Source organism: Postia placenta (genome assembly GCF_002117355.1).
Source record: "Postia placenta MAD-698-R-SB12 unplaced genomic scaffold POSPLAscaffold_17, whole genome shotgun sequence".
Taxonomy (NCBI): Eukaryota; Fungi; Basidiomycota; class Agaricomycetes; order Polyporales; family Adustoporiaceae; genus Rhodonia; species Rhodonia placenta.
The window spans coordinates 621606-645840 of NW_020169848.1; the positions used below are offsets into that span (position 1 = coordinate 621606).

Below are 24235 nucleotides of genomic sequence, written 5' to 3' on the forward strand. Positions count from 1 at the left end.
TGAAGCTTTCAGGGAGCAACGCCCCGATAGCATAGGTAAGGGGATTTGAAGGGCCCGGCGGAGGAATTACCATCACCGACACCTAAATCGCCAGAGGCAAACATTAGCGAGGCACCTCTGGCTCCTGCGGTGAAGAGGTCCGTGGATGGACTCCTTCAACCATGCACACACCCAGTTAAGCAAACCCAGAACAATTATCCTTGCGTAACTCTCCGGGACCGCGAGGACGAGATGAGAGGCAGAGACATGAACAATACGCGCGATTAGCCCACGTGCCACCCTGCTCGTCATCACTACAACTTGTCGAGATGGTCTGCGGAGGGTTCGGAATACTTAAGATGTGATCGCGCCACTAACGGTGTTGAGATTCGTTGTCAGTGCCCGCCTTCAAGGTCATGATAAGAGTCACTTGACCTATGTTGGCATAGGGCTCGTTCGTATTTGTGAATTCGATCGCATCGGCATCGTAAGGAGGGATACCCGCGGTGGACCAAAATATCCTCGGCGTCGACCATGTCACACCTCGGAAGGCATATTGGGTATCTAGCGAAGACGCTTTCGGTGAAGGCACGCTTCGATAATTGACCATCGTGCACGCACCTAGGCCGGCCTCGCCGGAATCGCTCTCAGTTCCAGCCAGTGACTGATTATTCTGTGCGCCATTAACGATTACAAAGTCAAAGGTCGCATCCTCTACCTGTGGAACGTCTTTCGAGAATAGCTCGAAGTCGTCGAAGTTCGCGTGAGCGTCCGAATACCCCGGGTGGAGACCCCGATGTGATTTTTGTTTGTCGCGGCAGGCTCGTAGCCGACCACATTACAGTTCCTGTAAGCATTGCGGTGTGACTGATTCATTGCAGCTTGCATCTGCTAGTCCTTTGTACGCGTGAGGCACATGTATGTATTGAGAGTCGGTGCTTGTGGCATTTCTTCCGAAATAATGCTACGTCATCATTATACGATTGGCGCGCGCAAAATAGGTCGGCTGGATTACATCAACATGCTCGTGCAGGTGTTCCGGTAGGTTATAGGATGTTGTCCGGATTACGGAGTCCCCGCTATCATGTACCCAGACATGGTATTGCTGCATCACGTATTTCATCAACGCAGACTCATCTGAATGTTCGGATGGCTTGACTTACGGTATTGAGCACTATGTCAGCAGGAGCCACAGGGTTCTTCTAATGTAACCCAATGCTTATCCGGTTAGCGTGCAGCGAAGGCGTCGAGTGTCAATACTAGCCAGAAAATGAGGATCCGCATGCTGGCTGAAAGGTGAGCGGACACCACTGTCAACACTACTATGGGTGCGGGATCTGATACATCTCAGGATGTTGTATACCAGAGATGCTGTCCAGCAGCATGTCCTGGAAATGATACGCTCAAGGGTACAGCCTCCATAGAGGCAGATACGAAGTCCGGGTCTGAAGGCAATGAGACATACCGCTGACCCTGATTCACCGTCATACTATAATTTATCGGGCGGCTGTCTTTCTCCCTGTCATGATCTCGCGAGTGGTGCATACCCCAGGGGTCGGAGAAGGTGTTATAAACAGATCGCATTGTGCGCTCACTCAGGCGTTTCCACGCGCCATGTGCATGACCCACCTTGCCGCGTCCTTCGATCTTGTCGTGCAGCTAATCTTCTGATGAGGCTACGCAAGGTTGCGGATTCCATCTAGCGCCACTCGACGCTAAAATAGACCCTCCTTTCATAGTGGCGCGGCCGTGATGCCCGGTACCTGACATTATTAGGTCAGTGCGTTGCCATGATGTCACCTCGCAGGTGTAAACTGTTTGTCAACAGTCCTCTTCAGCTACCTTCATATATCCGCACCACGCCTGATACGAGTAGCAGTGATTGTATCGTCATGGGAGTATCTGCTAAGCACCCACAATACACATCGGTCTGCCTAAGCGCTCCATAGCGCTGATGTATTGCCAAGTACAATATCCTTCAGAACACCGAAATTCGGACTTCCCCATCCTGTCACAGGATCCCATCCCACTGACGCCTGCACCGCACTTTATATCAAAATACTGCAAGGACGGCGACACTAGACTCACATTGAACCCCTGAGTACCGCAGCCAGGAGCATTGCCCACTGTGATATCATTGAATGCAGGCGAGGAGATGGTGCCGAGCGCGTAGACCAGAGGATTAAGGAAACCCAGGGGGGACAAGCTATTGGCAATGCGTGCATCATTCAAAAGGGACACGATGCCCGAGAACGACGGGGTCGATGCCGACGTTCCGGCAACTAGGTACGGACTCCCATCCCAGAATATCTGGAAGTTCACTCCCTGTGCTGCGACATCGGGGATTGCCTGCATATGGGGAATCAGTTACGGAGCAAAAATCACCATGTTCTTGAATCACATACACGGCCATTCCTGTGCTCAAATCAGAGTCAGAGCGTTTCGAAAGCCAGTAGATGCACAATTACTCACGGATTATACAGCCCCGCATAGGTACCTGGTGCCAACTTGCTCAAATATGCTTCAACAGCAGAATTCTGGTAGGATGGACGCGGGAACTGGCATGTAATTCTATCAGCTATCTACTAATCAGAAATGCTTGTGATCGGCACTTACATAGTTGCTGAATCCACCGCCAGAAAAGTTGGCTGCAATCTCAGGAACATACTGTAACGCGCCAACTGCAGTCACACTGGGGTACAGACCTGCTCACTCTCCCATAACTTCAACGAGCACTCAGACTTACTAGGGACAGCTTGCAGGAAATCCAGGGATGAACTCTGTCACATTGCGTCCGTCATTGCTGTAGCACTCCTGCGTTGCTGGGTCGGGATCTCCGTCACCCACTCCACCGTCACCAGACGCAAATATAATCGAGACGCCTCGAGCTCCTAGAAGGGAAGTTGCATTGTAGTGCCTATTCGGAGAAACATCGCAACACGCACCCAATTGAGCGAAGTCCTCGCAGACGCGCTTCGCGTAGCTGTACGGAACTGAATGGAGAAGAAGCAGCTTGAGAATTGGATTTCTAGGGTTCGTATTACACCAGTTACCTGTCTGTTCATCATCACCATAGCTTGTCGAAATCGTCTGTGGTGGATCCTCTATAGAGAGCATGTAGCTAAGCCACTGCGTGTGCATATCGTTTAAAAAGGGAGCACTGTGATCGACTCAGGTACCTACTTCGCTATACGGCTCGTTTGAGTCAGTTGGTTCAAGATCATCCGGCTTGAAGGGCGGGCTACCACCCGTCGTATAAAATGTCGCGGGGGTCGGATAACTAAGGCTGAACGCATACTCGACGTCTGAGAAAATCTTAGTGCCAAAAGCAACCGACGAGAACAAACAAATGTACCAAGGTCTGCCTCGACACCTGCTTCTGCTGGTGTCTGATTGTTCAGACCACCTATGGACACATGATCAAACGAATTGAAACTGGCCAGCATTAACAGACAAACCATTGACGGACACCACAGAAAACGTAGAGCCAACTGCCTGAGGCAGAAGTGCCGCGTAGAACATTTGTAGATCCTCATGATTTGCATATTCATCCAAATATCCGGTGGCGGCGACCTTATTGACTCCTGCGGCGGCTGGTTCGTAAGCCACCGCATTATACAGCTGCTTGAGGCACGTTGGTGTAATGGTGGCGTTACAGCTCGCGTTCACTTGTCCTCCATATGCAGAGGGATCAGGAATGTATCCCGGATCAGTGGCCATAATCGAGGACTGTCTCTGTAAAGAGTTGTAGGTAGTACTCATCCTCTTGAATCGCGAAAACATTGTCGTGGGTTGCACGAGGTCCACATGATCAACAAGGTGCTCTGGAAGACTGTACGATGTAGTGCGGACTAGTGAGTCTCCGCTTGCAGCGTGAGTCCAGATGTGGTACTCCTATGATTATGCATGAGTAGGAACGTCAGCCCGCTCTTCTGGGTGGATGTACCGTCTTCAGCATGGTCTCTGCCAGGCTGACTGGAACCTTGACAGTGATCCAGTCATTTGCAGGAGAACGAGACAGGGCATCTCCTGCAAGTCCATGAGAGGCAAGCCATTCTTCGACCAACTGTACACTGTCATCGTGTGGAGCAACAAGCGCTTCGACGTCCTCCTTGGATAAATGCGCACCGTAGCGTGGATGGAATGGATCGCTGACGATCGATGCTCAGAGTGAGATGTAGCTGCAGTAGAATGGATTGTGCGCACCTGATTTCCCACAGATGCTGCTCCAATTCGGCGAAGTTGGACTGCGGCAATGCAATCCGAAGCTCGATGTCATGATCAGTCGGTGCAGGGCTACCCTTGATCCAACCTCGAGGCGGAGAGACGCTCTCCTTGACCTTGTGAGCGCATTCTCCCGCAGGTGCAGCGGCGACCAGAGACGTCAAGGCAAGTCCAAGCCACGCCGAGAGAGATCTCATGCTGGAGTTATGCCAAGGACTCTAACCATGCAACAGCGCAGCCCTACGGCTTATAATGCGGCCAAAATGATGCCGCTTCCGAATGGCACACGACCCTGAGAGTAGGTACTACAATAGACACAAGGGACATGCGCATGTGTCATTTCGAGGTCTGATGAGGATGGTGCGAAACTTCTTATAGCGGCTCTCAGGAACTATCACCGAGCATGGACGACCTCGTGATACAAAGATATCAGGTCGCAACGAGGGAGTAAACAAGCACTTTGCATGCTGTACAGATTCCCCAACAAGAACAAGGGCGCTGGCGTGGCGTCAAGGGCTTCTCCGCGCTAAATCGAACGAATATAGGAAGCAGTTGTCGCTCCGGGATCCGTGTCGCCAAATCCAGCAAACATCCACCCAGGTGGTTGAATGCCGAGTGAAATCATACAGGGCAACATACATCCAGAGTCCCGCTGCCGTAATTCACTTCGCATTTAGACTCTCTATACCAAAATCGCCTGCATTTGTGCGATCAAGTTCGTAGAATGGGTCACGCATGCTCCCTGTCTTCGCGCGCCACAGCTGAGTGTATAACGCTTTGATCTTCTGCAATTCCGCATCGAGAGCAGCGGTTTTGTTTGCGAGCGCAACGAAAGTTGCATGCTGAGCCTCTAACGTGGACGATATCGCTACAACGTACGAGCCGAGATCAATAGTTTGTAGTACAACCGACCGATCAAGGATCCCACCTTGAGGAGTAGCCTGTGATTGAGCCGCAGCAGACGATAGCTTCCGTTCGATTTGCTGCAGTGAGCGAAAGTAAGCAACGCATTTTGCGCCGATAACTTTACACGAACCTCGATCGTCGTTTTGTACCATCGCAGTCTTTCTCGCATCTGTTCAGTCATGCGTTGGAAGAACCTGTGATTCACGGTTTCAATGCGCTGGTCCGGCGAAAAGTCCACCACTCTTACTCATATGGAAAACTGGCGTGATTCTTCAGGTAAGCGCCATGTTGTTGCGGGTTGCGGAAACCGTCCACAATCCGCGTTGCAACAATTGTGTCTTGTACTGTCTGGTCTACCTTTGCCTTCAAATCTCGTGTGTGCATCACATCTGAATGGAGAGTGGTGATGGCATTGACGAGTTCCTAAACAAATACAGGCGAGTGTTACAATTCAATTGCTAGCAAGGGCATGTGCCATGCAATTTCACCTTATGCACACCACGGACAATGTCTTGCCCTTTGACCGCTTCTTCGCCAAGTTTGCGCTGCTTCAAGTCATTGCTAATCTGCACACGTCCTTGAATATGGGAACTGATTGTTGATCACATCTCAGCGAACGTCGCATTCTCCTGCCAGAGCAACCTACTTTATGTCCTCGAATATCTTCTTAACATTATCAGGAAGATCATTGAACTTAGTTGATCTCGTAAATGGCACTTGTCCTGCCGTCTGGCTGGCTGCGAGCGATCTGACCAAACGATCTAATATATCAATAAAAGATTCATAGGATGAGAAATACACCAACGGTTGCTGTGGCCTGCCAAAAAGACCACCAGAAGTATTGGTCAATGGGCCTAGGGTTGATTGCCCAGGCTGTGTCGTGCTCGAGCCCCAGCTGCCCAAACCTGTCGATTGCCCGCCAGTGTTCGTACTCGGTCCAAAGAGTCCAGTCGACGCGTTGTTCTGTTGCGTATTATTGAATAGAGACCCGCCGAGCGCAGGTCTCTGCTGGTTACTTAATCCGAAAAGCCCTCCCGAAGGCTGTTGTTGTGTATTCGTGTTGCTAAAGAGGCTTGTCGAAGGCTGCTGCGTGGTGGTGTTGCCAAAAAGCCCGCCAGACTGCTGCTGCTGGTTTGGGTTCTGACCTAACGGTGTACCGAAAAGCGAAGTTCCCTGAGCCGGTTGGTTCTGCTGCTGCTGATTGTTGTTCTGCCCAAATGGCGTGCCGAACAAGGATGTTCCTTGCGTTGAGGCCTGATTCTGATTCTGCTGCTGGTTTGGGTTCTGACCTAATGGCGTGCCGAACAAAGAGGTGCCCTGCGATGGTGCGTGCTGGTTGGGATTCTGTCCCAGCGGTGTACCAAAGAGTGACGTTCCCTGCGTCGGTGCTTGCATTTGCTGGTTCGCGTTCTGGCCTAGCGGGTTTCCAAAGAGTGAGGTGCCCTGCGCTGGTTGGTTCTGTGGTTGATTCGGGTTCTGACCCAGTGATGTACCGAAGAGCGAAGACCCTTGCGCAGGGGTTTGGTTCTGCAGCTGGTTCGGATTTTGGCCTAGGGGTGTGCCAAAGAGCGAGACACCCTGAGTTTGCGTTGAGCCCAATGTGCCAAAGCTTGTGGCCGGTTTAGCACCAAAAGCCGAAGTCCTGTAAACGGTGGCGTCGTTCTACATATTACGTGATAGACGGTTTGGCAAGACTCACCCGCTCCCAAACGACATGATCCGTTCCACCGTCTATGCTGAGTTCCTATCGCTGTCTCCAGCAAGGCCCACGGGGGTTGAAGGCAGTCAGTAGATACGTTGATGAAGGACCGGAGGACGTCGAGCTTCGACTGCCTAAACCGCGCGGCCATGACACGTGCGCGTGTCACAGACGCGCTTTGTCACAGACGTTCATCAAGTGTCACGCGCCCTGGCATCACGTTGACGCGCTCAACACAGCATTCGCTCGTCCAGAAATGGCGTTGGCCCGGATATTACGAAGGTGTATCCAGGTAAGCCAATTGACCCCTGCGGCTGGCATTGCATTGCTGACACAACAGCCCAAGCATGATGAATAATAGTGGGAGGTACTATTAGATACCGCAGTACCACAGCCGAGCGAGATCTCCATAAGCTGAAGGTCCACGGTCGCATGCAGCAGATCGCCGTTGGCCCCACAATTTGTCCAGAGTGGCAGTCCTCTCAGCTGCGCATAGAACCCTAGAGCACCCCCTGTAAGTCGCTGCCAGGTACACCGTGCCGTCCCAGCAACCACGTCCCGTGATGGAGTACTGCATTACTGCCGATCTCCATGAGGCTTGCACGTCCAGGGAGTTTCTCCCGACCAGCGCGCGAGACCACACCAGGGGCGCGCTCACCATAAGCGATGCTTCGTGGGCCCCGCCATCATACCTCACTACACCCGCGGCCTCGCCCCACCAGCGGGGCATTTTTGGCATAACGAGCATGTGAAACTCGGGTTTCGGGGATAGCACGAAGCGGTACGTAGCGCGCAATTTCTTCTAATTACCTCAACGCAACGCCAAAAGACGCGTCGCAGCCCAAGGGCGCCCACGGATGTGGGGACCTGAGCATGAGCGGGCGGGCGGGGCGTCCCAACTGGAGGATGTCCGCTGGTTCAGACGTGTGTACACACTAGACTATGTATGTCTTCCCGCGATGCTGTGTGCCCTCGAACATGCTGCTCCGGAGCGTGCGCGGCGCTATACTGCATGTGGTGACCGCTAGAGCGCCTGTCAGGCGGACATGGTCATGCATGCCGCGGCTTGTGTGTGCGTCGGTCTAACTCTCGGCTCTCCTGGCGAGACCGCGCGGGGTGCTGCGCGATGACACACTGGTTGCGTGGCGTTCCTGAACGCTGTGCAGAGCATCCCGCATACAGCAACTCAATGCAAATGTCAACGGGAATGCATGGCGGAGTTGAGTTCACTTGGCCATACGGCACACATTGAATTCCGAAAATACTGGTGCCGGTATCTGCTGATCGCTAGGCTGGTGGGTGTTGAAATGCTTCTAGTTACCAGTCTCAGTCAGCGCTGATGCACAAGTCAAAATCTCTAGACAGATTTTGTACCGGATGAGACCTTTGTCGATGATCATCTTCCATTATGATCGGGAGAGTCTTCTGGCGTTATTTCTGTCTTCCTTTTTGCACTGCGGACACAAACTCCAGGCTAGACCGTGAAACTCGTCCCTTGGACGCTGCCAATCCGGTCAGTCTCCAAGTCGCACAGAGGTGCCGTTCGGCCGCTTTTATGCATTTCTGGACATCCTCGCCCCAGATCGCAGCAAGGCATACTGCGGGTCTTGACACTGTCGGTGTCACAGCTCATGCTGGTTGTCTTTTACTTCAGGACAACTGGATACGTGAGGTTTGCTGGGCACTACACGCTAATCGCTTCCATCGACGCTCTTCCGCGAAAGGCGAATGCTCCCCAATAGACCAACTTGCATTACTCAGTCCGATTGCATATCATCTCAATCCGCGTTACCCCATTGTCGCTGTGGCAGCCTTTCGCATTTTTGGATGCATCGCCGGTACCAAACAATGCCATATAGTGGCGATTTTCAGACACTCTTGGGTGTGATTAGGATTGCGCTCGAGACGCAGCTCATGACGTGGCAATTTAGTCGCTGCCCGCCGTGCCTGAACGTGCGTTTCACGATGCTATCCGCGAACACGTCGGCTGGAGGCACCCAACTGCGCTAGAGGATCGCGGCTGGCTGTAAGGGCCGCCGCGTCAGGGTTAGGTTAGCGCAAACAGGAGATCTGGCGGGATCACGATTTGGATTGTGATCGGAAACACGTGGAAGCAGTTTGCCGAGGAATGCCGATGTTTAGCGCGAAACTTGGGACGCATCGGGATACGTCGGGTTCGCTCCCATCGCAGATCTCTGACGCGGTTCTGAGATTGTCGTTCTCCAGTGCGGTGGCTTGACGGCCTCGACCAGACGCGCTCTGTGCTGGAAACGCCGCACCACGACGTTGCATCTGTTTCACCGGCACATATCTATTCGGACTAGCGTCCGCAATTCGCGTCTGCATTGCGTTTTTGGATAATCGTATCCAGGGCGACGTGTGCGGTGACGATCTACTCGGACACGGCGCTGGCGAGCGAGGGGCGGGCATTCTGCTCCCGGCTGGCACGCAGGCTGGGGGCCTCCTGTATCACCCTCATGGCGTTAGAAGCGGCTTCTTTCGTCCCAGGGTACCACAGCAGTCGGGCAGAACGACCAGTCCGAAATCATCGAACGCGCGGTAGCCATAAGACACCTTATGTCAGGCAAGGTTTAGCAGGCAGATCGAAGTCGTCCTGCACGCAAACGCATTTGTTTCACGTTTCTGGCACCCGGTTAGCTGCACAACTATTCAGCCAGCATTCCCGCGAGACCATCGAGCCCGGCAAATCAGTCGTGAGTTTGGCATCGGCATCTGTTACAGTTTTCGAGGCTAGTCCAAATTCTCGGATCTTTCTGTAATAAGCAGTGAGTTCATTGGTTTTAGCCATGACTCGGTTGTCACTTGCGCAACCCTCCAGCGTCTTACCTTTGTTGGGATGAAACATGTTACGTTGTCTTGGATCTGTGACTTCGTGTACTTGTTACCTTCGTGGTCCGCCACGGCACTGGATCATTCGCGGGGGCGGAGACTGTATCTTGATGCGGTCGTGTCGCAGCGTGAAGAGAGATATAAGGGCTAGCCCTTGCAGTCGAATACCCCACTCAACCTCGTCAACTTTCTTTAATTGCATTTCACCTGCCCGTGTATCGACCTGTACACGTTCCGTTAACTATTCAAACTAATTCCTAATGGCCGACCGAGACTACGTATGCCCTTGCTTCGTTGTTTAAGGCCATCCCTTCCTGATCATTCGTTGTTCAATGTCTATAGTCACACAGGAACGACAAGAGCGACGACTCCGATGGCGAGTCGTATTCTCCTCGTACTCCTAGACGCACGCCAATGGCCTGCCAGTTCTGTCGAGGTATGGATTGTCTCATCTCGTGGTGCACATATGTAACAATGCTTATCTGTTCTGCAGGCCGTAAGATGAAGTGTGATGGTAGACCCATCTGTGCGAATTGCAGTCGTCGTGGCATTGCATGCTCTTACGTACCGGTGTAGGTTTCCGAGCTGCCTTTTCTTAACCCCATTGAAGCTCACACTTGCGGCTGCAGGTCGGCACAACAAAAGTAATTGCTCCGTCAATCACTCACTACATCGTCCGTGCTCCCCTTATCGAAGCTCCTGCTCGCCCGTGCTCTCCACATCGCATCGTTCTTTGTTATTGTCCGTCTCTCGCTCTCGCTCGCTTTGTAGCAGTAGCCCGCTCCGTAGTCGTATAATCACATAATCGCACCCTATCCTACAACCTAGACTTGTACTTTGTTTATGTACGCTTGTTGGTCTACCTGTGTACACGAGATACAGCAGTAGTAATCACCTCTCGACGTTGCCATACACATGCCGACTTGATCGCATATACATATTCTTAACTTAACTTACTTCCATCGTGCCAGATTGCATCGTGCGTTGAATTCCCTCGGACGCTATCCGGCACATCGCCGGCCCCAGAACCCGCGTCCATGTGACATCCAGTGACAGCCTGCTTTTCAAGCTTAAGCTTCAGGATGCAGCTTGGGCTTCCATGTCCGGGCATGCGTTATCTTGGCTGTATGCCCGATTACACACAGATGCAGTCCGATATAAGCCTAGCAGCTGCACACTTCCGACCCTTGTTGTCTACACAGATACCCTTCCTGCAACGTGTCCCGCAGGGAAGCGTGGCTAACGATGGATTCCGAGAAGAGGCAACACCACGAAGGGAGCCCCGATCGCGAGCTTCCGGAATATCCTGCTGTCGGTGGCAGTCGGGCGGAGCTCACGCAGCACGACTACCAGCTCGAGGACAGCAAGGGCCGTTCGTGGCTCTTCCTGTCGTTGCGGAGCCACGCCAAGAGCGAGAAGCAGCTTCCACTCTTTCATAACGGAGACATTATCGCGGGGGACGTCGCGCTTGATTTCGATAAGACGAGCGGCGTGCAGGCCGTGTTCGTTGCAGTAAGTCTGATAATCGTAGACGCCACCGGATCCGCTCATCTCGCATGTCATGCGAGCCATTGAACTTGCGTTAGTGCTAAGGCACCGTGACTAATACTGTTTGTTTTTAGATAATCGCAGGTGTCACCGCAGTGGGCCAGGAGGAGGCCCGGTTCCTGCATCTCCCGGCGACTTTGTGGGACGGTAAATCAACAACGTCTGCGGTCGCGAAGCCGACCGGTAAACAGTCCTGGCCGTTCTCACTGGCTCTTCCGAGCGAGATCGCCCTTCCCGGGAAGGGCAAGCGGGCGTCGCAGACGTACATACTCCCGCCCAGCTTCTCTGAGCGTGCAAGCCCGGCGTACGTCGAGTACAAGGTCATCGTCACTGTGCGTCGCGGGCTCTTTCGTGCGAACCAGACGTGCGTGCGCCAATGTCCGATCGCGCCTAGCTGACATGCATACATATGCACATGGACACCATATGACGCTTGAATTTTATGGAGGGCCTGCAGACTGTCTACGGCCATCGTGTACCTACCACATTGGCGCGCAGACCCGCCGTCCGCGTCGCGTCACGCCGCGTATCGCAACGGCACCCCGCTGGTCAGCCCTGAGTTTGATCCAGACGGGTGGAAGGTACTGTCACCGGTGACTGTCAAGGGCACACTGTTCAACGCGCGGCAGGTGGAAGTGCAGTGCACGGTGCGCGTATATGCTTCTCTTCGCACCCGCCCATCACGTACACTGACAGCTGAATCTTGATTCGCCGCTGTTGCTGGCAGCTCGCAGTTGCTCGCCCGGTGAGTGCATCTGTATCTGCGGTGGTGTGATGCAACCGCGCTCATCAACATTGCCTGGACGTGGCGGCGCGATCTGAGCAGCTGTCCTTTGCGCGGGGATCTCCGATCCCGCTCTTCCTAACCGTCGCGGGCGCGGACGAGCAGGCAGTGGGCGTTCTGGCTGCGCCTGCTGCAATCAAAGTGCACTTGCGCCGTTCACGCGTGCTCGGACCGTATGCTACGAACGAGGAGGCCGACCCTCCTAGTGACAAGGTTTTCCGAGACATAGTCGGCACTGCATATTTCTGGCCCCTCGAGCAGGGTTCTTCGGGAAGGACAGCACAGACTCTGCAGGGCGAGCTGAGCGTGAATGTGGGCCTGAAGCCCAGCTTCACCTTTCCCGAGTTTTCCCTCAAGGTGCGGGGATGTCCATTGGGAAACGCGGCCATTCCACTGACACCCGTAGCGATGCATTTCCCGCAGTACCATCTCGTGCTGCTCCCTCCGCAAGCGTCTGGATTTTCTTGCAAGGGGTCTGCGAGTGAGGCGTTGTTAACAGAGCAGGCGGTCATCGCCTCCGCGGAGGCGATGGGCGTGCTGTCTCGCCGCTTCGCTCCGCCGGGGTACGTGCCTCCGGACGACACGGACTACAACAATTCTGTCGGCTATCTGGAGAATGGAAACCAGAGGTACGCTAAGGCACAATACGCACGTATGGCGCATAAATTAATCGCCTTGGGTGAATAGGTTCCTCCACCATTCCGGCCAGCCAGGTTTGTAAGCAAATTTCATTGTGACGAAAGTCCCTGTTGCGAGTATGCGTTTCGTGAGCGAAATTAGTGTGTATGCTGTATTTGCATACATGTATTAGTTAGTCAGGGTTCCTGTTTGAGGCTGGCCATCTGCGTGTATTTTTTTGTTTGGAGTTTGTGTGCGAGAATCACATGGTCCGGACAGTGGGCGGCATTGATTGCCGTAAGCAAGGTTGATCAGTCGCCGGATTGAGGGGTGTGGGGAACGACCGGTGCGCTCGTTCCCCAGCGAGTCTTGCTCGCAACATATCATCTATGCTCTCAGGCAACTCGGCGTAGCTACCAGCCCCCTTCCACGCGTTTCACCCACAACTGTCCTCCTTCGTAGCGCACCCATTTATCACGTCGTTCGTCGCTGCGGAGAACAGCATCTACCAAGGCAATGTCTTCCACGAAACCGACTCAGCTGACGCCCTTTGGGTATGCGCTGGCGGGCGCACTCGGAGGCTGTTTCAGCAATGCGTGAGTGTACTACCTGAAAGGAGGTGTCGCGGTGCTGATGGTGCACAGCGTTGTATACCCGCTAGACATGTACGCAACCCCCGCGTTCGTCGCACGCAGCACACTGACCGCGTGCCGTCTCTTCCAGCGTCAAGACCCGCATCCAGGCTACGACCGTGGATACCAAGGGGGAGAATGATAAGGAAAAGCTCAGCGTCGTCTCCGTCCTGCTCCAGATCCTGAAGGAAGAGGGCATCGCGGGGTACTACAGGGGGTTCACAGCAACGATGATCAACACTTTCTCCATGCGTGAGTCCCCTTCAATATCCCAATTTAACTCTTCTATGCGCTTTGTTCCGCCAGCTAGTGGATACACGCTGCGAGATACATCCTATATTTGACCTAGGTGTTTATTGGTCGCTCGGGGAGCGTCTGAATGGTTCGTCAGACTCGGGTTAATCCCGATTCGATGGCCGGAGCACCATATTCGTGTTCTATCTACGCGGAGGAAATGCGCTGCGACGGTGTGCATCTAGCACGAGGTGCGCGCCCCTATCATGGAACTGGTGAACCCCGCCCGAGGGCAGTGAACTTTGCCCTGGCCGTTGCAGCAGACAGCCCGTGCTCACCTTAAAGGACCATTCCGCACTAGCCTCCGAAGCACTGAGAATAAGCCACTCCTTGAACACGGGCGGATGTGCACCGTGTCACGTTCCCGAAAAGCTGTGCCGACGTAATGTTCGGCACTTATGTCTGGTAGGGGCTCGCACAATGCGTTTTGCGCGGAGCTGGTCCCTCGCTAGGCTTCCTGGATGTCTAGTTGTACGGTCGAGGTGCTCCGGGCTGTCACGGAGGTGTCGTCATCTTGGCTACATATCAAATGACACCCGTTACTGCCATACTCTTGCAGTATGGACCCGTATATTGCCAATTACCAGTGGGCGCGGCTGAACATGTACGCCTGTGCTGTTATTCTTGCGTTGTGTGTATTCCGCACATCTGTCCAGACATGAGACTCGACCGCAACCGTTTGCACCATGCTGCAGCCGTCATCCGCATCCGCATCGAAGTCCCATATATCGCCGGGAAGCCTACTCATCAGATCATAAGCCACTTGTCCCTTGATCACGGGCGGCCGTCCACCGCTAATTTTGCCCAGAAGGCCGCACACAGAATTGCTGCAATACGGTTGTGGGCGTGCATCGTCGGTAAAACCTGCGCAGTGATGTCTTGGCCTGTAGAGCGGAGTCGACTTCTCTGGCGCCGGAGCTGTTATAAACCATACGCCACTTAACTTTAAACTTTCTGTTCTTCCGTTTTTGCGGCGGTCGGAGCAATCATCGTTGGGCTATCCTGAGGCGTCTAGCCGGACGCTCGCGAAGCTACATTTCTTCTGGAAATTGTCACTACAGAGATTACCTGCAGATGAGGATTGCCGTTTGTACTGCGCGGCGAAACTATATCGCTACTGACTTGAGAAGCTAAAGCCTTCTTGGAAGGGTGGACAAGGATGACCAGGATGCCATCATGTGTGGCGTGTGGAACGTCACGGATACGTTCTGGCCATTATAGCGTGCATGGGACATTTTGACCACCTCCGAATGCAATGCTCCCCTGATACTTCTAGTTCAATGATATCCTGCAGTCATGTCCTGCACGCCCGAGCTACCGGGATGGAGCACATGACGCTGGTGAAAGCCTATCATGTCGGCCCTGATGCACTGGTCCTGGGCGGGCCCAGAGTCCCACCTCGGGCACTTTCTCCGTCAAACCCGGTGGTACTTACACATGCAGCGCCAGGCACAATGGCGTATGGCCGCTCTGTCTGGCCTGCGGACTAGCGTGGGTCCCGAATAGCATGCGCGCTCCGCACTCTCTTGTTGGGTAGATTGCTGCCGCGAAAGTGTGGTTCCTTTTGCCATGACATCAATGTCCAGAGGCAACTTGCCGCTGTCATTCCTCCTTGATCGTGATGCCACTATTGCTGACGTCCCTGCCTTTGCCGCGATGCTTTCTCACTTCCCGATGTGATTGTCGTATGCTGGATGTCATGCTGACTGCTTATTCTGTTGTCCAGAATACGCGTATTTCTTTTTCTACTCCTTCGTGCGCACGTCTTACATCAAGCGCCTCGCGGCACGTCTGCCTAAGGGCGCCAAGCCGCCCCCACTCTCCACCGCTGCGGAGCTCATCCTCGGCGCGATCGCGGGTGCTCTTGCCCAGATTTTCACCATCCCTGTGTCCGTCATCGCGACGCGGCAGCAGATTGGGCCCTCGCTTGATGGCCGACGGCGGCGTTCTGCCCGTGCGACGCCGGAGCGTAAGGCCGCGGACATCGATTCCGCGGCTGCGGCTGCGGGCCCGCAGGAGAGCGACGACTCGTTCTTAGGGGTCGCGATGGAAATCGTGGAGGAGGAGGGCATCGGCGGGCTGTGGCTCGGCATCAAGCCTGGGCTGGTGCTTACGGTGAACCCGGCAATCACGTACGGAGCATACGAGCGCGTGAAGAGCGTGCTACTCGTCGCACAGGAGAAGGCGACCGGTGTAACGGATGCGAAACTGAGTGCGTGGACGGCGTTTGCGGTCGGTGCGTTAAGCAAGACGCTCGCGACGGTTGTGCGTATCTTTCTGCTCGTGATTGATGTGGGTGCTAACTAAGAGCGGTACCTGCAGGTGACCTACCCGTACATCATGGCGAAGGTGCGCATCCAGGCGCGCTCGGCGGACGCGGAAGAGGCGGCAGAGGAGCATGTGCCCCCGCCCCCGCCACACGCGTACCACCACGTGCAGAATAAGCACGTTGGCGCGCTTGCTATACTTGCGCGTGTATGGCGCCAGCAGGGCTTCCTGGGGTGGTATCAGGTGGGTTATTCAATTCCGTGGTGTAACAAGGCGAGTTAAGCTCACAACCACGTCACTGCAGGGCATGGGCGCGCAGATCACGAAGGCAGTGCTCTCGCAAGCGCTGCTCTTCATGTCGAAAGATAAGTTCGAACAGTGGGCGCTTGCGATCATGGTCATGTTCTGGCATTTACGTAGAGGGAAGGCGTAGATGACAGAGTTGTGATAGTTGGTGGGTAGATGTGCTTGGTCCAGGCCCCCTATAACTTTTATATTCTTGCTCGTATGCTACATCAACTGTAGAGTGTGCACTGCATCTATTCATTTATGAACATAATGTGTTCTCATCGGCGAGCATTACAGGATATGTAAATGAGTGTCTAAATCATGTGAGGAATCTTGTTCAATTAATTGTAGTCATACACAGGGTTCAATGACATCAGTAGCATCGTCTCAAATGAGTCGTCCACTTTGCCCTCAGAAGTCCCCCATGCACCTACTCCCGCCAGTAAGTCCCGATCGTTCTCAGGGATCGTCCACGTCCTCGACTCGCTCCGTCTGCGCGCGACAAACACATACGACTCATCCTCACCATCCAGGGTTATCGGAAAGCGGCACCAGGCTCCTGCCTCGAGGCCTACACGGAGCGCAAGCACCGGTGCATACTCGAACCAGAGCCCAAAGGCGGACCAGAACGGCGTCTCTTTCGGCAGGCTACGGATCTTGTACGATATCACGATCACTGCGCTCTCGCCTGCGGGCGACCGGAAGGGAGGAGATGTGACGTGCAGTAAAGTGCGGAGGAGCGGCGCGAGCAATGCGGGGAAATATACCTGCGTGGGAAGTATGGGGAGGGAGACCGTCGAGTGGGGTAGGAGGGGAGGGGACGTACCAGGTCGCTGCAGATGATGTGGGTTGGATGACGGGGAGAGTGAGCTTCATTTGCTCCAGGCGTGGTGAGGCCGAGAAATATGGCAAGGGCCACTGCAGCTTCCGTACTTCCCCATGTGAGGGGCTGCACGCGGATTGCGGGGCATGCCTGGAGGTTACCCTCCAGGAGCCCGCATACGTCGGGTAGATCGGTGGCGAGAAGCAAATCACGGTCAACTCGCAGATGCTCTGCAATCCGAGAGGCAATAAGCCCAGTGCCCGATCCAAGCTCGATGATGGTCAAGGGATCTGCACATGCCATGCGCGTGAATGGCGGAGGATCAAATTCGAGCTGATCGGGCGCATCGCGATTGCTGCAATCGAGGTAGGAAAGCAAGATGTATGATGCTTCCCTGTTCGTCAATAATATAGGTGTTATGGCCACGATGGGACGAAGGCTTATCAAGTTTGGGTTGAACGCACCATACACGTCCTGCAATGCCGAACTTACTAATCGCGCTCGCTTGCGCGATTTCACCAAATCGCGTGTCTTCACTGCGAGTAGCACTGCTAGTTGACGGTCGGATATTGAGGTCGAATGGAAAGTTATGATTCAGAGGTATTACAGACATGGTTCAAAGAGCAGAAGCTCGGGTCTTAGATCTGAATCTACCGATGACAAGAAGCGATCGAGCAAGCAATCGATCGGGATCGCGCCACAAGGCTGCAAGGTCTGTTCAACATAGTACCACAAGTGATTCCAGCATGCAAATCTAGATAGGTGTATCTCTGTTCTTATGACGTGCCCTAGACAACAGGAACCGCAAATGCTTTCCGCTCGGCCTCGGCCGCAATGAACGCCTCGCACTCTGCATGGCTCTTCTTGACATCTACCAGATAGAGGAACACTGTGCTGGCTACGCCTCTGGAAGAGGCCCAAGCATATTCTGTTAGTCTACCACAGAGGAAAGCGAGGGTGTTAACGCACAGTGAGAACAAGAAGACGAACGGGTAATTGTCATTGTTGCCCGAGGCAGTAATGATGGCAGAGGACACGAAGGGCCCGATGAACGCTGAGGTCTTCCCGATCTGGCACAAGGTGAGACGGAGACCAATGAGCAGACAGGGACGGAGAGTGTGATGGAATTGTGACATACCACGGAGAAGAGTGCGAAAAAGAGAAACCTAGCCACGTTAGCAGAAAGGCCGTGAGTGGTTTCCTACAATTATCGAAGACGGGGCGCGTACATTTGGGGCATAGGAGAGACCTCACTTATCAATGTTTGGCTGTAGGCGTACCAGGGGCACACCGCCAGGCCGTAGTATGCCTGATACATCCTGTCGTCGTGCACACCGTCAACGAAATGTCCGACAAGGAGAGTAGGATCGCACCATATCTCCCAGACATGCTTGAACCCGAACTTATCCGTGTGGATGCCGATGAGGCCCCAAATCGTTAGGACCTGCGCATTATGTGGACGATGAGAAGAGCTGCCAGCGGAGAAAGCACGTGAGAGCTTACGATGATCCAAAATACGTTGAAGCAGAGCATCTGTGCACTAAACATGACGCGGGATATACAAAAGTCAGGAGCCGCACGTACCGCCTTTGTTGAGATCTTGAAGTACTTCTGCACTACCCAGTAGATACTGCAAAGCAGGAATTAGCCTTCGCAATGATCGCGGCAGACATCACGCACTAGATACCAAGTGCTTGTGTGATGAGCCCGACGATGAGGAGCAATGTCAGCTGCAGAGTGGAGTAGGATACTACACTATAAGAGTAAATCAATACGATGCGGGTCGACAATTGTCGCGCTGGTTATACCTGTTCTGTAGCGTGCCAACAACCGTACTGTGTATGAGGTCAGTACGACAGAGCAGCGATCAAGTGTTACGACCTTGCGCACACGGTGGTATTAAGCACATCTCCCCTGGGGCGAAACCATAAAGATCAAGTGTTGAGATGCACGGGCGCACACGACTTACATGAGGAAGTAGAATATGAGGTACAGGAATGTCTGCTTGAGCCTCATGCATTCACGCAGCGCCACATACGTCTGTTTGAATCCGATCGTCAATAGCGACATGCCTGGCGGGAGCGCGAGTCCAGCGCGCCGCTTCTCCAGGAAAAACCATGGGAGCGCGCAGAGCACTGTCGCCAATCAATGCACGGCCAGTGTCAGCAGGTATTGCACATGGAACATGACAGTCCAAGCACGTACGCCAGACGCCGCCTGAGAACGCGATGAGGACGCTGAATGCCTTGGTGTTGTTCTCCGTGCTCGCATCTGAGTGAAGCCCCTTGAGGATGCCAACCATGACGGCGAGGATAAGGACCTCGCCGACGGAGCAGATTGTGAAGGACATGTTCGAGATGCGGTTACGCGCAAGGGACTCGAATTTTGCGTGCTCTTCCACACTGGGGACAGCGTGTAGGGAAACCATTGAGGACACGCATACATCGAGGGTAAGGGCTCACGTTTTGGTGCCCGCCGCAACATCATCTTCGGATTGTTGTATTTCTGGGAGGTCCCGGGCGAGCCCGGGAAAGGCTGCAGTCCAGAATGTCAACGCACACTGGAGGGGTCATTAGGCCGCATGTTAACATAGGTCGGGATGGCCAGCAGCGGTACCTGATACGTTATAACTGGAAGTTACATCAGTGAATGTGCCTGAGGGGGTGCAAGATGTCCTCACGCCCGAGAATGTACAACGCGACGCCAGCCTTCCACTGCGAGGGATCCTCAACCCCGAGCCAGGCGAAGGACACCGCAACAGCAAGAAGGGTGAAAAAGATAGTGATATTGGGTCTGCACCGCGATATGGCTTGAGTAAATCCAGTCTGTCCTAATTCAAAACCGTACGCACCTCCACTGCCCGTAGTCCGCCCAGGCGCCGATCAAGAGAAGCACGGCGGCCTGTATCGCAAAGCTGATGCCATTAGTCAGGAGAACGATAGCGTTGACTGTGAGAGCTGGGGTGAGCACGCGGTCTCGAGATGATCGAAGGACCGTCGCACCGTCGCGGACACGTCCGAGGTAAGGGAGTACACAGTCTGTGCCTGTACCGCAGGGTACGGTGAACGGGGCATAGCTTGGGTCGTACCCCGCGAGGTACAGCAGATTCTGGAACTGCGAGGGCCCGAAATTGAAACCTGAGAGCCCATTGTTACCCTGCGTTCAGCGCAGTTAGCCTTGCCCAACGCCTTTTCATCGTCGCGTACGCACAATATAGTACACGTAGAATGCCCACAACTCCGGGCGTGTGGTCGTGAATGCCCGCTTATTCTCGAGTTGGAGGCTATCCGCCGGGGCGATCGCGTTCTCGACGCTGCCTGCATCCTTTTCATCTTTTTCCTGGCCGACGCTCGACATGGTTGGCGACGTTGGACAGAAGATGCCGCCTGCCTTGCGGGGCGATAAGGCGTACAGCCGGAGACGCCATGAAAATAAAATTAGACCCTGTATGCACTGACAGGGTGGTGCGGGTGATCAGAATGCCTTGACCGGCTGCAGCCACCTCGATCGCCGACGGCGACGAACGCGGCATGTTCTTCGATGCTACTCTCGACGGTCACGGCTCTCCTTACATATCTCCTCACGACATTCACTCACGACGACAGCCACGAGTCGCCAATTCTGCGGTTCGAGCTGCGCCAATATCATGCTGTCTCGTCCGCGGCGCACGTCCTCTTTCACGACGCACCTCCGGCTCCCGAATCCTTGAGACCACAGCATACACTAGGAACACGACTCATCAGATCCCGTAGACCCTCTTCTCTCGCAGCCCTTTCTGATGCACGCGCACGGTCACGCAAGTATGCGGAGTCCGTGCCAATCGACTGGGACGATGACGACGTGATCGGGCCCGACGTCGAGAGTCGTGAAACGCTCCTCGAGATCGCGAAGATGACGAACAATGCGTATCTAGAGCCTGCAGAGGCCGGCTGGTATGATCTGGGTGGCGGTTGGAACGTCGTGAGTGTTTTGCCACATCCACAATTCATTTGCGAGACAGGCTTTGGGCGATCAAGACGTTACAAACCTTTCTCGCACATACAGCGTGTATTAATGTCCCACTCACGATCCTGCGCAGACTTACCCCGTGGGCTGGGAACCCGACGCGGACGGCTTTCGCGGGCACGTCTTTGCGACGCCGGACAACAGCACGGTTGTGCTCGCGATCAAGGGCACGTCCGCAGGCTTTGTCGGCGGCGGAGGTCCTACATCGAAGAAGGACAAGTTCAACGATAACCTACTGTTCAGCTGTTGCTGTGCCCGCATTGACTGGACATGGACGACGGTGTGCAACTGCTACCGCGGTGGGTGGAAATGCGACCAGGATTGCCTAGAGGAGGCACTGATTGAAGAGAGCCTGTTCTACTCTATCGGGACTGTAAGTCGGCACTCTCGTCGTTCCACCGGTTTTCGCTTGCTTAATGGGGCCAGAACTTGTACAACAATATCACGTACATGTACCCGGAATCCAACATATGGATTATCGGGCATTCCTTGGGCGGCGCCCTCGCATCGCTCCTTGGCGTGACGTTCGGCGCGCCCGTGGTTGCCATCGAGTCCCCGGGCGAGAAGATCGCGGCGGGACGGCTGCACCTCCCCTCACCGGTGCGGTCGCTTCCTCAACTCGCCTGTTGTTTTAGCCCGATTGACGCCAGCGTTCCGCTAACAGCCCGAGGTGCAGCAGCACATCACCCACGTCTACCACACCGCGGACCCGATTGCGATGGGCACATGCAACGGTGTGCTGTCGTCCTGCGCCCTCGGCGGATTCGCCATGGAGAGCCGGTACGTGAGCCAATGCGCTTGTCTCGAGACTCACTTTTTCCATCATGGCTTGTCTAATTCGCGCCTGGATTTATGTAGCTGCCACCTCGGTCGGTCTATCGTGTATGACACCGTGACGAATCTATCCTGGGCTGTAGACATACGCAAGCACGGGATCGTTAATGTCATCGAAGAGGTGCTCTCACATCCGTGGCCGCCAGCCGTGGAGGCGGGGCGAGAAGTCCCGGAGGCAAAGCCAGAAGAGGACTGTGTGGTGAGTCGCCGGTCTCATGAATTTGCTTCGATGCTCGCTGTGCCAGGCTCTTATATGGGGATTTCTGCTTTCGCAGGAGTGCTTCAGCTGGGATTTTGGGGACTACCCGCCATAGCTGAACTGGGCCAAGACGTTCGTGTCGGGACTGCCGGATGTATGTACTAACATTCTAGATGTAGGCGACTAATACAAATTCTGTACCACAGTTCTTCACATTGCACACGTTCGATGGGTTCTTCAGGAAACAATGTTCATGCCTTTGTATTATTTAGTATGCCAGCCATCCGCATGATTGATGTGGTGTATTGTGCATTTGTAACTCATCGTCATGATTGACTGGGTTTTGGTACTCGTAACACCCAGCTCTCAAGTTGGTGCACCCTCCATATAGACTCCTACTGCAAATATGCATAGAGCCATCTACCCTGACGCCGTTAAATTTCTGCGCGCACCGCCCGAGCCTACTAATACCATGCACGATGTGACAGGTGGCCTTCGACATTGCAGTCGAGCTTCACTCAAGTACAAGCATCCTCGTGCGTTGCGTTAAATCTCACAGCAGGCAAAACGCTCACTCCTCGTGGGTATATTGGCACGAAGGAATCACAGTCCGTTCGGCCGCACAATTCGCATATAAGATATCAGCGACTCGACGCGAACATCCGACGCCGTATGACTCACGGTGAAAGCTTCGTCCCGACCATCCACTTCCTCACCGTCAAAATCGCGCATGCATGATTGCTGGGTTACTCCTACGGACCGTCTTAGAGTTTCCCCGCAAGGCGTTTCAGGCAGGCTCTATTGACATCCATAGCGAGCGATGTCGGCCTTCAACTCTTGGCCCCATAGGGTGAGTATGACTTCGTTTCTGGACTTCCGCTCCCACTCTTCCCGGTCTTACGCCATACGTCTTGTACAATTTGCCATAGAGCCACTTTACAGAATGCTGTGGAATATCTTTTAAGGGACAAGCTCGTTGCGCACGATCTATCGCAGCAATGCGCAAAGTCCAAGGAGGGGTCCGCAAATGACGAGTGGGATCTCAGTAATCTATCTGTGACAATGAAGAACTTCGTAAGGTAGATCTGTCAGAGCACGGAGTGAGTTCTGGGTCTCCACCGAAGACGGTCTGTTACACGACTATCATCTCCGTTACTGTGGGAGAGACAAGACAAGACAGAGAGGTTGCTCGAGTCCAGCATTGTGCGGGTAAAGAGTAGTTTATTACTAGATGGTCAAGGTTGGTAAGCTAGTAATACTAGACTTTGACGGCCTGCCAGAAGACACGCCTTTGAGGCCGTTGTATGGTTTAGAGGAATGATCACTCACGGTAAACGAGCGTAAGCGATCCTAGCAGGTGACAAGGGTTTACCTCTACTGGTCCTGATGATCCTTTATTTAGATCCCCTTACCGGCGGGACCCGCTTCCAGTCGGACGCTACTACGCACCGTTATACCTCTCTGTGGTTCACATTGCCAGGGTGACCTATATCATATGGCATGCAAGGCGAACATAGAGCGTCCAACCCGTGATTGACTATCTGTTGGCATGCAGACTTCAAGATTGTGTTTAACCTTGAGAGTCGCTCATAGAGGACGGCCACTCGGGCCTCATGATGGGGATGCCGGACACAGGCATGTCGCTGGTGCATAAGTGAAGTATGGCAATGATGTGTGCTCTCATTTCAGTCTCTGCACCTCGTTAGCTGATATCCGAATGCAACTCGCATTTTCACGGGTTCTAGGAGCTATGCCCTCGGCATCAGGCTGTAGAGCACTAATTCGTCACACAGTTTACCAAAAAGGCATCCGCAATTGTATTTCGGTCAATGATGTACTACGGAGAGCGTAAGTGCCTCGCGCTAGCCGGCGAGCAGCTCGGCTTGAATGCACCTGTAGAAAGACTCTCGTTTAACTTCCATGCTCCAAAGCACAAGGTCGTTACGAACCGAGAACAATTACTTGCTCTTGGGTGGCTCAGCACAGTTGCATGCCGGGTAGCTGCAGGACCCGCCGTTGGCCTGGACGTTAGCGCACTTGACTGTGTCCTATGTCCCAAACCAGCATCAGCATGAGCGGTCCATTCGAATAAGACTTGGACATGGAAGGTGAGCTACTCACAGACATGTTGTTCGAGTGTGTGGGGTAGTTGTAGACTGGTGGATACGGAGGGCAGACGAGCTTTATATAGTGATAGCGAGTGGTGCAAGCATCGCGAGGTGGAACGAGCAGCGGCGTAATGCGCGTATGCCGATTGGTGTGGAGGATGGCCATTTGAGGAATG

At 54.0% G+C, this 24235-nt stretch overlaps 7 protein-coding genes across 7 annotated transcripts; 3 read left to right on the forward strand and 4 right to left on the reverse strand.

Moving 5' to 3' along the window:
• Nucleotides 1-1847: 1847 nt before the first annotated feature.
• POSPLADRAFT_1185680 (hypothetical protein) lies at nucleotides 1848-4409 on the reverse strand. The gene is made up of 13 exons (XM_024489168.1): nucleotides 4186-4409; nucleotides 3926-4130; nucleotides 3438-3873; nucleotides 3335-3385; nucleotides 3163-3284; nucleotides 3033-3108; nucleotides 2919-2972; nucleotides 2726-2867; nucleotides 2596-2671; nucleotides 2452-2537; nucleotides 2385-2394; nucleotides 2068-2328; nucleotides 1848-2015 (listed from the first exon to the last, which is right to left on the reverse strand). The coding sequence occupies exons 1-13, from the start codon at nucleotides 4398-4400 to the stop codon at nucleotides 1914-1916; spliced, it is 1836 nt and encodes a 611-aa protein (XP_024334512.1). The 5' UTR covers nucleotides 4401-4409; the 3' UTR covers nucleotides 1848-1913.
• Nucleotides 4410-4857: 448 nt separating this feature from the next.
• On the reverse strand, nucleotides 4858-6908 carry POSPLADRAFT_1185685 (hypothetical protein). The gene is made up of 8 exons (XM_024489169.1): nucleotides 6809-6908; nucleotides 5940-6751; nucleotides 5756-5825; nucleotides 5598-5700; nucleotides 5357-5532; nucleotides 5240-5303; nucleotides 5132-5186; nucleotides 4858-5071 (listed from the first exon to the last, which is right to left on the reverse strand). Exons 1-8 carry the CDS (start codon nucleotides 6823-6825, stop codon nucleotides 4866-4868), a joined length of 1503 nt encoding a protein of 500 aa, XP_024334513.1. The 5' UTR covers nucleotides 6826-6908; the 3' UTR covers nucleotides 4858-4865.
• A 3010-nt stretch (nucleotides 6909-9918) lies between these two features.
• On the forward strand, nucleotides 9919-10234 carry POSPLADRAFT_1049925 (hypothetical protein; the record flags this gene model as incomplete). Its single annotated transcript, XM_024479875.1, has 3 exons — nucleotides 9919-9936; nucleotides 10001-10094; nucleotides 10152-10234. 3 exons carry the CDS (start codon nucleotides 9919-9921, stop codon nucleotides 10232-10234), a joined length of 195 nt encoding a protein of 64 aa, XP_024334514.1.
• A 669-nt stretch (nucleotides 10235-10903) lies between these two features.
• Nucleotides 10904-16235, forward strand: POSPLADRAFT_1155878 (hypothetical protein; the record flags this gene model as incomplete). Its single annotated transcript, XM_024487000.1, has 11 exons — nucleotides 10904-11170; nucleotides 11281-11570; nucleotides 11664-11853; nucleotides 11934-11951; nucleotides 12033-12553; nucleotides 13590-13622; nucleotides 14094-14138; nucleotides 14198-14391; nucleotides 15261-15799; nucleotides 15857-16045; nucleotides 16107-16235. The coding sequence occupies 11 exons, from the start codon at nucleotides 10904-10906 to the stop codon at nucleotides 16233-16235; spliced, it is 2415 nt and encodes an 804-aa protein (XP_024334515.1).
• A 196-nt stretch (nucleotides 16236-16431) lies between these two features.
• On the reverse strand, nucleotides 16432-17526 carry POSPLADRAFT_1049927 (hypothetical protein; the record flags this gene model as incomplete). Its single annotated transcript, XM_024479876.1, has 3 exons — nucleotides 16432-16857; nucleotides 16917-17307; nucleotides 17378-17526. 3 exons carry the CDS (start codon nucleotides 17524-17526, stop codon nucleotides 16432-16434), a joined length of 966 nt encoding a protein of 321 aa, XP_024334516.1.
• Nucleotides 17527-17701: 175 nt separating this feature from the next.
• Nucleotides 17702-20270, reverse strand: POSPLADRAFT_1155849 (hypothetical protein; the record flags this gene model as incomplete). The annotated part of the gene is made up of 18 exons (XM_024486994.1): nucleotides 17702-17819; nucleotides 17883-17983; nucleotides 18052-18079; nucleotides 18143-18232; nucleotides 18287-18357; nucleotides 18417-18446; nucleotides 18498-18543; nucleotides 18594-18668; nucleotides 18722-18748; nucleotides 18804-18827; nucleotides 18883-19048; nucleotides 19119-19315; nucleotides 19376-19473; nucleotides 19530-19543; nucleotides 19594-19706; nucleotides 19765-19861; nucleotides 19916-20069; nucleotides 20124-20270. 18 exons carry the CDS (start codon nucleotides 20268-20270, stop codon nucleotides 17702-17704), a joined length of 1596 nt encoding a protein of 531 aa, XP_024334517.1.
• A 183-nt stretch (nucleotides 20271-20453) lies between these two features.
• Nucleotides 20454-22276, forward strand: POSPLADRAFT_1185701 (hypothetical protein; the record flags this gene model as incomplete). Its single annotated transcript, XM_024489170.1, has 7 exons — nucleotides 20454-20873; nucleotides 20992-21291; nucleotides 21345-21518; nucleotides 21583-21698; nucleotides 21777-21951; nucleotides 22028-22105; nucleotides 22158-22276. 6 exons carry the CDS (start codon nucleotides 20454-20456, stop codon nucleotides 22064-22066), a joined length of 1224 nt encoding a protein of 407 aa, XP_024334518.1. The 3' UTR covers nucleotides 22067-22105; nucleotides 22158-22276.
• Between the last annotated feature and the right edge of the window lie 1959 nt (nucleotides 22277-24235).

What these genes read in the sequence shown, in the direction of transcription:
- POSPLADRAFT_1185680 (XM_024489168.1), bottom strand. Translation starts at nt 4,400, where the DNA reads ATGAGATCTCTCTCGGCGTGGCTTGGACTTGCCTTGACGTCTCTGGTC. An exon ending in TTCTGTGGTGTCCGTCAATG is followed by an intron (nt 3,386 to 3,437) that starts GTTTGTCTGTTA and finishes ATGTGTCCATAG; the next exon opens with GTGGTCTGAACAATCAGACA. An exon ending in CTTCGCTCAATTGGGTGCGT is followed by an intron (nt 2,868 to 2,918) that starts GTTGCGATGTTT and finishes CCCTTCTAGGAG; the next exon opens with CTCGAGGCGTCTCGATTATA.
- POSPLADRAFT_1185685 (XM_024489169.1), bottom strand. An exon ending in TTGTCCGTGGTGTGCATAAG is followed by an intron (nt 5,533 to 5,597) that starts GTGAAATTGCAT and finishes GTATTTGTTTAG; the next exon opens with GAACTCGTCAATGCCATCAC. An exon ending in GGTACAAAACGACGATCGAG is followed by an intron (nt 5,187 to 5,239) that starts GTTCGTGTAAAG and finishes CGCTCACTGCAG; the next exon opens with CAAATCGAACGGAAGCTATC.